This window comes from Strongylocentrotus purpuratus, unplaced genomic scaffold (genome assembly GCF_000002235.5).
Source record: "Strongylocentrotus purpuratus isolate Spur 01 unplaced genomic scaffold, Spur_5.0 spur5_scaffold_9, whole genome shotgun sequence".
NCBI lineage: Eukaryota > Metazoa > Echinodermata > Echinoidea > Camarodonta > Strongylocentrotidae > Strongylocentrotus > Strongylocentrotus purpuratus.
Window position 1 is genome coordinate 17,970,582 of NW_022145615.1, and position 13,022 is coordinate 17,983,603.

The 13,022-nt window shown below is 37.5% G+C and overlaps 2 protein-coding genes across 2 annotated transcripts in view; both read right to left on the reverse strand.

Moving 5' to 3' along the window:
• Window positions 1-195: 195 nt before the first annotated feature.
• On the reverse strand, window positions 196-7,732 carry LOC105444696 (hematopoietic SH2 domain-containing protein homolog). Its single transcript, XM_030976358.1, has 8 exons — window positions 7,688-7,732; window positions 6,814-6,866; window positions 6,503-6,592; window positions 5,835-5,958; window positions 5,184-5,231; window positions 4,202-4,285; window positions 706-960; window positions 196-207 (listed from the first exon to the last, which is right to left on the reverse strand). Exons 1-8 carry the CDS (start codon window positions 7,730-7,732, stop codon window positions 196-198), a joined length of 711 nt encoding a protein of 236 aa, XP_030832218.1.
• Window positions 6,503-13,022, reverse strand: part of LOC577246 (myosin-IIIb) — a 35,669-nt gene continuing 29,149 nt past the window's right edge. Inside the window, exons 19-25 of the mRNA XM_030976580.1 lie at window positions 12,209-12,294; window positions 11,126-11,221; window positions 10,210-10,301; window positions 9,210-9,374; window positions 8,459-8,556; window positions 7,688-7,903; window positions 6,503-6,592 (exon numbers count right to left, since the gene is read on the reverse strand). Of these exons, the coding sequence (XP_030832440.1) occupies window positions 7,841-7,903; window positions 8,459-8,556; window positions 9,210-9,374; window positions 10,210-10,301; window positions 11,126-11,221; window positions 12,209-12,294 (600 nt within the window). The 3' untranslated portion in view covers window positions 6,503-6,592; window positions 7,688-7,840. The remainder of the gene's footprint in view (window positions 6,593-7,687; window positions 7,904-8,458; window positions 8,557-9,209; window positions 9,375-10,209; window positions 10,302-11,125; window positions 11,222-12,208; window positions 12,295-13,022) is intronic.

Here is a 13,022-nt window from a genome sequence, read left to right on the forward strand (position 1 = left end):
TAGACTACTGCCTTGTTATGTTATCAGTCGTCTCATTATGTCTTTGGCACTCATTCACAAATCTGTCTCCTTCCTACCCCCACTGTATTACTATGCGATTCTAAAATTCAATTATACATATCAAACCATTTAATGTACAGTATGTCCTTGATTTTCTTTTTACTCTCAAAGATAACACTTTCTCCTTTCTCAAAACTACCCAGCAGCCTCTCACAGCTCTCAGAAAAACAGTTTTATCACTGAGATAGCTACCCTGTTTATTAAAAATAAATAAATAAATAAAAATAAAAAGCAGAAAGAAGCACTCTGAATAGTTCTGAGTGTTCAAATGAGAGAATAACCTGAAGTATAATGAATAAGGAATATTGTATCTGATCCCTCTTCCTAACCTGGGGCAATATGTAATTATCCAAGGTATACATTAGCTCACATGCAATGTATGGTAATGTGTATGACTGTATTCAATTTTGCATTGTACATAACCATTTGTATTATTCTTTTTAAAAATTTAAGTTACTTGAGGGGGGTGGTGGGCAGAATGTTTGAAAATCGTCACAGTCCATGATCCCTGGATACTTAATTTTCTATTTCATAGAATCTCAAAGGAGGGAGGAGGAGGCTATCTTTCTACCCCTAAGGTGGATCCACCCATGGGTGTGGTCATGGTTGCCATGGTGATATTTCAATGAGATAAGAAAGTCTTACCTCTGGGAGTTGGGGTTTATTACCGGAATCCTGGTCACCGGTGACACTCAAGTAAGATGCGGCACTAACAGGCCTCTGGGTCGACGCCTTGACGCCCCTGGGGGGTTTAGAGGGGGTCGACGCTACCACGCTGGTGGGTCTAGCTCCTGATGTCAGGCGACGCCCCAAGGAAGAGGAGGGCTGCTTCTTCTGAGAGGGTTGAGGGTCAGGGGTCATATACGCCGCCGAATCGGTGGGTGACGGGATGTGACGCGACTGTGGAGGGGTTAAAGGTCGTATGAGGTGGAATGGAGGTGGTGCACATGATGAAAGGTGACATTCACAAATGGACCACGAGTGATAGGAAAATGAGCAAATTAAAAGAGCATGAAATGATTTTTAAATCATTTGTTAGTATTTCAATTTTTTTTTTTAAACGTGCAAGCTGAAAGCATTAAAACTTTAGTAGCAGAAGCCATATACACATCATACACGCCATTGAATTCCCATTCATAAGAATCAATATTTCACTAATTTCATTAAGTTCTTTTGGCATATGAAGTCATAAAGAAGCACTTATTATATCTAAAAATAATAATTCCTGCAATATAAAAACAAACAAAAAACCAGGAAATGCAACACCTCAATGCAAGCACAAACTGATATCCACTTCAAACAATCTATAGTACTTTGGATTCGATTAATGCTGTTTTAGATCACGATATATGCAATAATGAGTCATCAATGGATATGATCCCAATATTCGTTTTCAAAATAGTCATGAGGAAAAATAGCCACTTTATCCATGAAACCCAATTTCCTGTTTACCCAAGCTCATCATTTGTAGTTGAATCTATTCTTGAAGATTAGAATTACTCTTTTTCCTGAAAGGCGTCAACACTGGTCATATGAAGTAAACAAACTACGGTATGATGCAACAAACTTATAGCAGACAGAGCTTTCCTTCTTATGGAAAGACACATGGAGGCTACCTGAAGTTGTGATGTTGCACTTTTCCTGGTACACTGTCAGATATCTGATACAAATCTGTAGCTGTTTCTTTTGCAGAGTGAAACATTTGAGCAGTGTGTATGACCTAGTGGACATCAGGACAGGTTTCTTAACTCAATGACTACTGTATTCTTTTATTCCCATCGGCTTAATACAGGGACCATCCTGTTCCAGTATGTGATAGGTTAACTCTTTTACCACAGACTTTTATTGTTACCCTAAGCTTAAAGGTAATACAAAGCTTGGTATGGGGTCATGAATTTGGTTCAAATCAACATATTGGAAGCATATGCGATTTTACAATATCAATGATCGTTGTCGCGGTTGAAATCGAGTCTAAAGTGATAAAATTGTAAATAATATATTCTTCATGTTGTATAGCTCCCTCTTAAGACTGATATTACTTTAGCTTTAAAACAATGTTTCTTGACTACAATCGACCGATTTGCTATTTCCGTCTGGAAATTAAAATATCAGAACTGCATATTCTGATAATTTCATGGTTGCAGCTACCATGGAATAGCCTTAGGCGCTATTTGAAATATTTGAAATTTACCGGGAGCACCAGTAATGTTTTGATTATTCAATTTCTCGAAAGCAGAAGTGTTTTAGGGGCTAAATTTTCTAGGGCTTATAATAAATTCACAGGGGCATCCAAATATATCAAAATTTTATAGAAACTAGATGGAATTCGACTGCGCGCAGTCGAAAATGATGCCTCCGTTATAGAGCAATTTTACAAACCAAAACAGAAAAAAAAAATTGAATTCACGTTCAATGGTAATCCATTGACAGGTTCTCAGAATATTGTGATTACAAGCAATTTCTCATATACATATATGACCCTTTGATCTTTGACCTCATGACCATAAAATCTACTCAGTTCATTGGCTCTGCAAGATGTTCTGAGTTAAATAGTAATCCCTCTGTCAGTTCTAATGAGAATGCGTTCACAAGCTATTTTTGCAGACATAATGGGCCCATGACCTTTGACCTTTGACCTTATGAACCAAGAATCTACTCAGTTCATTGGCTCTGCAAGTAACAAACATGACCTAATTTTGGCATGAATCCATCAATCGGTTCTTGAGATAACGCGATCACAAGCTGTTTTTGCATTCATAATGTGCGCTGTGGCCTTTGACCTTTGACCTACGCATACCTGCCAACCTGAGACAAGAGAAATTAGGAATAAATTTTTCTGGATGGACTACGAGGTCGCGAACCACCAAAGGATTGGGGTAGTAGCCCGTAGATTTGGGGGGTACACAGGACTTTAGGGTCTATTTTTTTTTCCATGTCGCTGTGTATATTTTCTATGAGCGCGAGCGCGGATGTCGGCGTGATCTGGTTATCAGTGCTGTGTTATGCTTTAGTCTTATACATACATACATACATATTGGTATTTATTGAGCACCTTTACATGAACATGCTCAAGGCGCTTTACATTTCAAAATAGAAACATAATACTTATATACTCTCCAAGTGCATTACACTCTAAAAAAAAAAAAAAATAAAAAATAAAAAAAAATAAATAAAAAAAATAAAAAAATAAATTAAATTTAAAAAAATCGGAGTTTTGAGGCATGCATTCGGAATTCGGAGTTGGTATGAAAAATGCGGAGGAACTCCGCCTAAATTGGGGTGGTTGGCAGGTATGCCTACGTGCTCCAAAATCTAATCAGATTGTCTTCCTATGGTGATACACACTATCATTAAGTTTGAAGTTTTTACATCTCCAGTGGTTCTTGAGATATCATGATAACAATCTCAATGTATGGAATTTCATAAGTTGACCTCTGTGACCCTTGACCTTTGACCTACGTGCTCCAAAATCTAATCAGATTGTTTTCCTATAGTGATACACACTATCACTAAGTTTGAAGTTTAAATCTCCAGTGGTTCTTGAGATATCATGATAACAATCTCAATGTATGGAATTTCATAAGTTGACCTCTGTGACCCTTGACCTTTGACATACGTGCTCCAAAATCTAATCAGATCGTCTTCCTATGGTGATACATACTATCCTTAAGTTTGAAGTTTAAATCTCAAATGGTTCTTGAGATATCGCGCTAACAAACTCAATACAAGGAATTTCATAAGTTGACCTCTGTGACCTGTGACCTTTGACCTACGTACTCCAAAATCTAATCAGATCGTCTTCCTATGGTGATAAATACTATTCCCGAGTCTTAAGTTTAAATCTTAAATGGTTCTTGAGATATTGTGATAACGGTCAAACGGGACGGACGTACGGACGGACGTACGGACGGACGGACGTACGGACGGACGGACGGACGGACGTACGGACGGACAACCCGAAAACATGATGCCTCCGGCACCACCTTCGGTGGCGGAGGCATAAAAATTCCTATCCATCCAATTTTCAAAATTTCCCAAAACTTTGCAATACCTGTAACCCTACCACTACTGAATTCTTCTATCCCCATACACTTAATACAGGGTTCACCCGGTTACCAGAGGCAAGGGGTTAACTACTTACCGGCATAGAGGATGTGGAAGACGTGGAGCTTCTCTTATAATCATCCCTATCAACCAGATCAGAATAGTCACACTCTCCTTCCTCCTGGTATGAGACAGGTCAAAGGTCAAGGGTCAAGTGGGGTCAAGTCAAAGAAATGAAATTTCATGTAACATCCTTTGAAAGAAATATTATTAGACATGATTGACGACTATGATTTTGATAAATTGATGGATATGATAACAAAAATGCCATTATGACCGGTGAACAGATAATAGTTGTATTAATATTCACATTACTTACGTAATGTTAACAACTAAATTTGTCATACCCTTACCAAGTTTTGTCATTTTTAAAGGATGTGAAAAATAGATTTGTCCCCATCTATATTTCTTAAAGAGAAGGTTGAGTTCTGGGAAGAGGTTAAAAATAATTTGTGAGCATTATCATTCTTATTATGCAAGTGTGGAAGAACATCAGATAAGACATGTTTCCTGAAAAGCATGGCTCTTCAAATGCCTTCATATTCCAAATATGTCATGTAACATCGTAAAACTCAGGGGGGGGGGGTAGGATTTTTACGCCACATGTTCGTGTAGTCCCATATACATCTTTCTGTGTACAGTGTTTGTAACTTTACCAAGACTTGGCCAAATTTCTTATCATTTTGATGATTCCAGAACCTTGCAATACACACAAATTCTTATATGCTAGATGATCAACCTTTTCTGGTCGATTCCACACCATTTCTTTCACAATGCAATCGCATGACCAGAACTCAACTTCATCTTTAAGAGTGGGACATATTAAAGCTTACATCTAAAAAGTATTCAATAAAAGCCCTAATTCAACCAGCCCACCTTTCATTTGTGAGTTACAAACAAAATAAATAATAATAATACAAGGAGTATGAATAAATTAGTTGTTAACTGTACATTTAAATCTGACAGACAGACTTTGGTGGTCCATAAATGCAATAAGATAAATAGAGGAATATTCTTACCTGGCCACAAGCTTCAATCAAGGTATCTCCAAACGGTGAGATTGGATTCTGTAGAGATTAACAAAAGACCTTTGTTATATAGAATAAGAATGAATGATGCTCTAGCAATAAAATAGCTCTTTTTTTTTTACATGACACAAAGGAGTGTCATGCCCATCCTTGACAAATGGCTTTGTTTAGGGCTTGGCTCTTATTATAATTATTATGTATTTGGCATCACCTGTACCAGAGAGGCGAACAAGGAACTGAATCACTGTGACCCTCGGGTCTCTCCTCCCGGTATAACTAATTATGTTTGTGCAGGTGGACTACTACACTGGGGTTTCCCCCTACTCTTATAGTTCTTAACGTGGAAAGGTGGTGACTCTCCTCTACACAGGGCCTCCATTTAATGTCCTATCTGAAGGACAGAGTTTTTTTCCCCCTTAACATAGTCTGCGTCTATGAAACAGGGGAGGGGCACCTCAATACACAACGTAGGCTTTAGTTCTCTGCCTGGGTTGGATTCGTACCCACGATCATTGGTTCGACAGGCAGTCGCTTTACCGACTGAGCCAACTCGCCTCCTATCCACCATTCTGCCTATCTGTCTATCTATCTGTTTATCCGTCTGTTTCTCTCCATCTCTCTGGCATTCATCTACCATCTTACCTTCTTTAGAGAGTGGAACCTGATGAGATCATTCAGAGTCTTGTGAACTTGAGGCTCCCCTACGACCACATACTTTCCATTGTGAAGCTGATCTATCATGAAGTGCTTGCATCGATCCTCTCCCCTGCACATAAAAAACCCAGATAAATACATTGTAAGAACTGCCATATTGTGAAAAGTACAAGACACTTACTTGCATATTGAATAAGGCTTACCCTTTCGATAAAACTAAGACGATACTTTTTCTACATATCAGTATTTGGCAATATGCAGCATAAGAGATGAAAGACAACTGTGACCCCCTCTAGTCCATCGCTACATGATTGGGATGAGAAGGTGTGCAACTACAATAGTAGGATTTCCAGTTATGTCTCATATCAAAACAAAATTACATCGAAAATTCCTACATAGATGCTTGAATTAGGTTTACAATTTACAATAAATCAAAGACGATACTTTTTATTTACTGATTATTTGACAATATGCAGTGCATATGAGATGAAAAGACACCTATGAACTCGTCCAGTCCACAATTATAGGTTTGGAATGTGAATGTGTACAACTACAATAATAGGATTTCATGCTAATGTCTCAAATCAAAACTTACATCAAAAATTCCTACATAGATGCGATTCTCTTGACTATGCCGTGCAGGAATTTTAACTTACCTGAGTGAAAGTGAATATCCAAATCGACTTTCACTAACCCTGATGAGATAGGCTCCTACTGGCTTGGTTTGTAGCAGCTCCTCTGCTTGTCTGAAAGAAGAAAGAAAAAACAATGAGAAGTTTTGATAGGTCACTGATGACAAAATCCATGTCAAATATAGAACAAAAAACTATTATTGTTGTACATGTACTTGAATGTTCCCCTTAGGTTGTTAACATTCTATGGAGAAGTATTCTTTAATCAAATTTTCGCTAAAAACTATATAAACATGCACATGTGTACGTCTTTTTGTTTGACAAGATTCTCTTACCCTTCACTCTGCAAGAACTCTGCAAGAACTCCATTGGATGTAGCATAATTATTCTATATCCATAATTGTTAACAAATTTATAAATTTCCATATCCTCTAAAGAATATACATGTATAAGTTTCAAGTTTCAAGTTTAATTATCTTTCTTTCATAACACATTACAAATATGGCATGAATATAAAAGAGTGAACAGAATATGGTGTTACAATAGAAAGATGAGGTGACCTTGGTTGAAAGCAAGGCTTGTGGATTTAAGGTCCCTCATGAGTAGTTTATGAGTATGTTTATGTTTATGAGTATGCACCATATACATAATTGTTTAACATAGGTTCTGACACAACCCCCTTAATTAAATAGATTTGATCATTTATCATGAAAATCATGAAAATGGATATTTATGAAAATTTCAGCATAAAGAAAGAGAGAGCTTGAAAGTGTAATCACAGATTTGTGATGGATTGACTACAAGGTAAAACATTCATAACTCTCCCATTTCCTATTGGGTTTTCCTCAAACTTTCATTGACTTGTTTCTCTCTGTTTCCTGTTGTTCATTAAAACTAACTCGATAGGAGGGAGAACTGTCCCCTTGAAGGGGGTGTAGCATGGCAAATACGGGTTAACGCCATCTACAACTTCTTTTGGACCACTGCATGTAAACGGATGGACTTGATGAATGGTCAGTGCGTGCTAGACTTTCGCAAAACAGACCAACGATCTCCTAACGCTTCGGTTTTGCGTATGTTGCACGCATGTGCATACTGCGGTCACGTCATCCGTAGTTGTATTATACAGAGTCAGGCCACGGGAAAGACGTATAGTCTTGTCATGTTACAACCACTTTAACACCATGATATGAGCAAGAAGATGCTTACCTGCGGGTAATTATTCCATGGAACCAGGGTAGAAGGTGCCCCCATCTTTCTTGAGCTTCGTCGACTGTGTCTCCTTAAACCACATAATGGAAGCACCCTTAGTCCCAATCCGTCCAAACTTACTATTAGAATGCTTTACAAACTCATCCTCGATCACGTCATCATCTTCATCATCGTCGTCATCCTCATCCTCATCGTCCTCTTCGGGGGTGCAGCCTGTCAAAAAGATGAAGGATTGTCATGGCTGCTTATCACATCTTAAAATGAAATATTATTTTCCCCCCACACCCTTTTTCACTTGGAAATCCAGCCATCCACTTTGATACTGTATTCTCATTTCGTCCTCGAGTGGTTTATGTACTTGACTTGAAATTCAAAGGTCGTGGGTCCGATCCCCGACAAAGCACTTACATGTATGTCCTTTGGCAAAGCATTAACCTACATTTGCCACTCCATACCCATGAGAGAAATGGGAATCTGGTAGATGACAAAAGCCTTTGTGTTAGTAATTGCCATACCCCCTCACGATTACCATATGGTAGGAATACTCCCCAGGGAGTGAAGAAACTGAAGATGGTGCACATTGTCATGAATGAATCCGATGACTGGGGTAATATCTACCATATAAAAAGCCCTTAGAGGCGGTATATTAAGCGCTATATAAATCCAGATTGTTATTATTATTCTTCCAATCCTCTTATCGCTGTGTTGCATCTAATTTATTACTACTAAAAACTATCTACCTCTCAATTGCTGATTTTGAACCATTACCTTCTCTACCACAATTATTGGTTCAGGTTCTTGTATGATTGGAGCATTGGCATCAAACATCACCACACCTGTAGAATTATGCAGCTTCTCAACAAACTCTGGAAGATACAGACATAATATAATTTATCAGCTGATTAGTTTCTTATCCCAAACTTGCTGGGGATTATCCCTTGATTGGCCTTGGGACTTTGCCAGTCTCCCCACATATACTCAATCATCATGTTCAGTGTGTATGGTTCTTTATTGCATTCTTTTGTTTCTGTTGTAATATTTCAAAAAGAAATAATGTAAAAAAAAAGAAAATGTAGAAAAAAATTGAAATAAAGTAATTGAAATGAAAATAGAGAATAGAGATACATGGTCTCACTCTTAAGTAATAACTTTTCTCTCTGTCTAATTGCATGTTTCCTATCAACTATTCATTAAAATTCTAGGAAGTATTTGGCAGGGTCATATAAGACTTTGTGAACCAAGTAGAGGTGTTGTGGTCTAGTGGGTAAGTCGTCAGACTGTAGAATCACTAGATACAAGGTTTGATTCCCTGCATCGTTTGGCAAGAATCTACATTCATCACATTCGACCCAGGTGTAGTAAAGTGGGTACCCTGACGGCACTGAGTGCTACAGTTACCCGATCAAATTAAGCCAAAATACATAAAGTCCTTAGAGACGTTATAATACCATATGCATCATAAAAGAATGGAATATTATCACTGATCTTACAAAAATTCCAGGGCTTGAGATAAACTTACCATGTGGAATCATCTTATCTTTCTGTAGCATGTCCATCATGTTGTTTGTTTGCTTGAGACTCAAAGCTGCTACTTTGGCCAGGAAGGCTTCACTCTCGGCCTTCTCCTTGGCAGCTTTCGCATTGAGCCGTCTGAACAGACGTCTAGCTAGGAACCCTCGTACCACTGAAAATATAATGATCGTGTACACTCTTTTATAAATAAATGTCAAGTGAGTTTGCATGTAGTATATTTAAACAGTGCCAACTTTGATTTACACTACTAAGACATATAAATCCACTCATTTTTATATCAATTCTCTTTGAGCTATAAAAAATTGCTAAGCATCCACGTATAGCATATACCACTGCAGAAATACACTTTTCCAAAATAACTGCATAAATTACATGCACACATGCATGCTATTAAGAACCCTTGTACCTCTGAAATAATAATGATCATGTACACTATTTAAGTAAATGTCAAGTACGTGCGCATATGATATGTTACCAGTGCTGAATATGATTTACCCTTGGCTAGGTAGGACAAGCAATAAAGTTTGTCCTACCTAGCAGCAATTAATATATTGTCGGAGGGGTGACAAAACCTTGTATCTCAATTTTTTGAGATTTTGATTTTTTTGCATAATTTTGTACCTAATGGCCTACGACACCACCTGATAAATCCATGGAACGCCTCCTGTCTCGGTTTTTTCACAAATTCCAAACAAAGGACAGTGTCACAGCACTAAATTTGTTGTGACAGGAAAGGTTTTTGCGCTTTCCTGAAAATTCATGATTTTTGAGATACAAGGTTTTGTTACCCCACCGACGATATGCAATTTGAATTCTGACTATTGAAATAAAATTATTAAAAACAGGTGATGAAATAACTTGCAATATGGCACTTAACAAAGAATTGTGCATTTAATTTGATTACATTACGAAAATGATCTATTAGCTCTCGCTTAGCACTTGCCAATTTGTGAGTTCCCTCTACACAAAATATTGAGATGACTTACATCTTGTGAGATGAACAGCCGATTCACCCATTTTCCTCATCTTCTCCTCGAGCATGTCCTGGTGGTAGTACTTCAAGAATAACTTGGTCTTCCTGTACCATGATAACAACAAGAATAAAACTCTTATACAGTAGGCTTATGGTTGCACCATGTGAGAGAGGGAGAAGGATTGGGAAGTGTGAGTAGTCCTGAAAAGGACTGTTGGTAATTATCTTTCTTGAGCTTATAGTACTAAGGAGAACTATAGCGCCGGTTGGAGAGGATGGGTAGTAGGAGTGGCTCTTCTCATATGGTAAAGATTATGACATGCAGATTATCACTTATCTATTTTATTACAGCTCCATGCAATGTCTAACAGCTTAACGTACATCATTAAAACAAGTCCAAACATTGAGGAGTATACATGTAGTAAGACCTTTTAATTATTATCATATGTGTACAAATGACAATGAATGGATCATCCTGTATAAAACCATTATTGAAAGAAATATCTCTTTCAAAAATGACCTTTAAGATTCATGTACTGGTGAAAAGTTTCCTCAGGAACAAGTAAAGATCTAACAGCCTTAATAGTGTCAACAGATATTTCTATGACAACAACTCTTTGATGTCATTTGAGTTTTCCACTTTTTACCTCAATGCAGTTCTTCTGCCTCTATCCCGTATCCAAAATATTAAAGACCTACAACATATTCTGCTTATAATTGGAAAAGCAAGGTATAAGATATTCAACTAAATCTTATAAAAACTACAGGCTGCCAAATGATTGTTCTTTGTTTGTTTGATTAGGTCACGTTAGTTTTGAACCATTAGGCCGCCCATAGACATTGTATTCACACTCACAAGACAATAATTATGTAAAACAATTTTCCAACTATGTTTGGCCAAAACTCCTATGAAAGTGTCCTTGACTCACCCCACTTTCCAGTCCTTGAGTCCGATGGTTTCTAAGATCTTGACGCATCCTCTGTGATCAGTAGCCAGCTTAGGACTTAGAGCAAGTACGTTGTACCTGAGCAAAAACAGTCCACATCATCATATTAAAATTTAAACTCTAAACTTATATCCTACTACTCCACAGTATTATCATAATAACAATAATATCAATTTTTGAAACAGTCTGAATATATGCAATATGTTTTTGAATCTATATTTCCAAATGTATTTTAAACGTTTGTACAAATGTATTTATGTCATTTTTAAAAAGGAATATTTGTAAAATCATCGCAATTCGGCAATGCCGCAATGATGTTTTTTCATTAATAAACCAGTTATCTATCTATCTATTAAAACATTATCAAACATAACAATCATTGTGAGAATATTGTCGCTATTCAACCTCAATGATAATATTGCATTCTTACCTCATTTGTTGTATTCAATTTGAAAGTTTGTTAAACATGGTTAAATTACTCTTGAAAGCTTTTAGATGCTATTTCATTTAATTGAATATGCATATTTTTTCACTTTATCTGATGATAAATAAGTTGTTAACATACATTTCTTGATTTGTTTTTTCAAGTTTACGTTGAAATTTGGTTTCTATAAGCTTTGCACACCTCCCTATCTTTTCATCTACCTATCTTAAAACATCTCTTCTCTCTCTATCTTTGCCTCTCTTTTTGACCTTCTTTGTAGTTCTCATGATAGAATTTCTGTTATATTCAACTTAAGTGTTCGTTCAGTGTGGGTAAATTACTCTCAAAATCTTAAAGCTGTTCAACGCTATTTCATTTCATTTTATATGCATATTGTATCACTTTATCTGATGATAAGTAAGTGGTTAATATGCTTTTTCAAGTATATCTCCACTAACTTAAACTTGTGTCCTCGAGCAACTAGATCGTTAAGAACAAAGTGATCAGCTGGATCAAAGTCTTGCAAATCATTCAACAACTTAAAAAACCTGAATCATTTGTCGGACTCTCTGTCTAGCTCTCTTTATCTCTCCCCAAATTTCCTTGCTATCCCTAGATGTCTGAAACCCTTTGTCTCCTACCTGTTGACAAAGTCAGCAAACTGTGGTCTGATGGCGTAGCCTAGACGTCTGATCTTGGTCGTCTCCAGCATACCGGTGTATCTCAACTATGTAAGTCAAGACCAAACATGGAAAGGATAATTAAGATTTGACAACATACAATCTGAAAAGGCATTCCTGCCAATGAAATGCAGCTGAAGGAAAAAAGAATTAAGTACTAAAGTAAAAGCTGAATTTTTATTAGATAAATATTTGAATGAATGACCTTCATAACCCCTTTCTTTCTTTTTCTTTATTTGGGGGGGGGGGGACCCCTACACACATATAATTAATTAATAAGAATTACAGTAGTAAGAGTAACATATAACAACTCTCATGCCTTCTCTTATTCTGAAGCGCATGGAGAACAGAGGAATGGCTAAACATCATTATGTATTATTATATTCAGTGGCGGATCCTGGGAGGGGGCACAGTGGGCATGTGCCCCCCCCCCCCCCCCCCCCGCCAAAAAAAATAGTGCGCACTCCCCCCCCCCCCCCCCCCCCCCCCCACTGAGCAAATTTGCGGCCGGCGCAATTTTCAAATATTCGGGAGCCAAAAAAAAAAAAAATGTGCTCTTACCCCCCCCCCCCCCCCCTTATTCAGTGGCTGGCTGAGTCGTTGCGATTTTTTTGGGACCAAAAAAAAATATATATGTCCTCTTACCCCCCCCCCCCCATGTCCCCCCCCCGGGAATAAATTCCTGGATCCGCCCCTGATATTGCGTATCATAATGTATTTCATGCATACAAAACTGGTAATCTTTCTACAGATCTTCATGATAACTAGGCTGCAT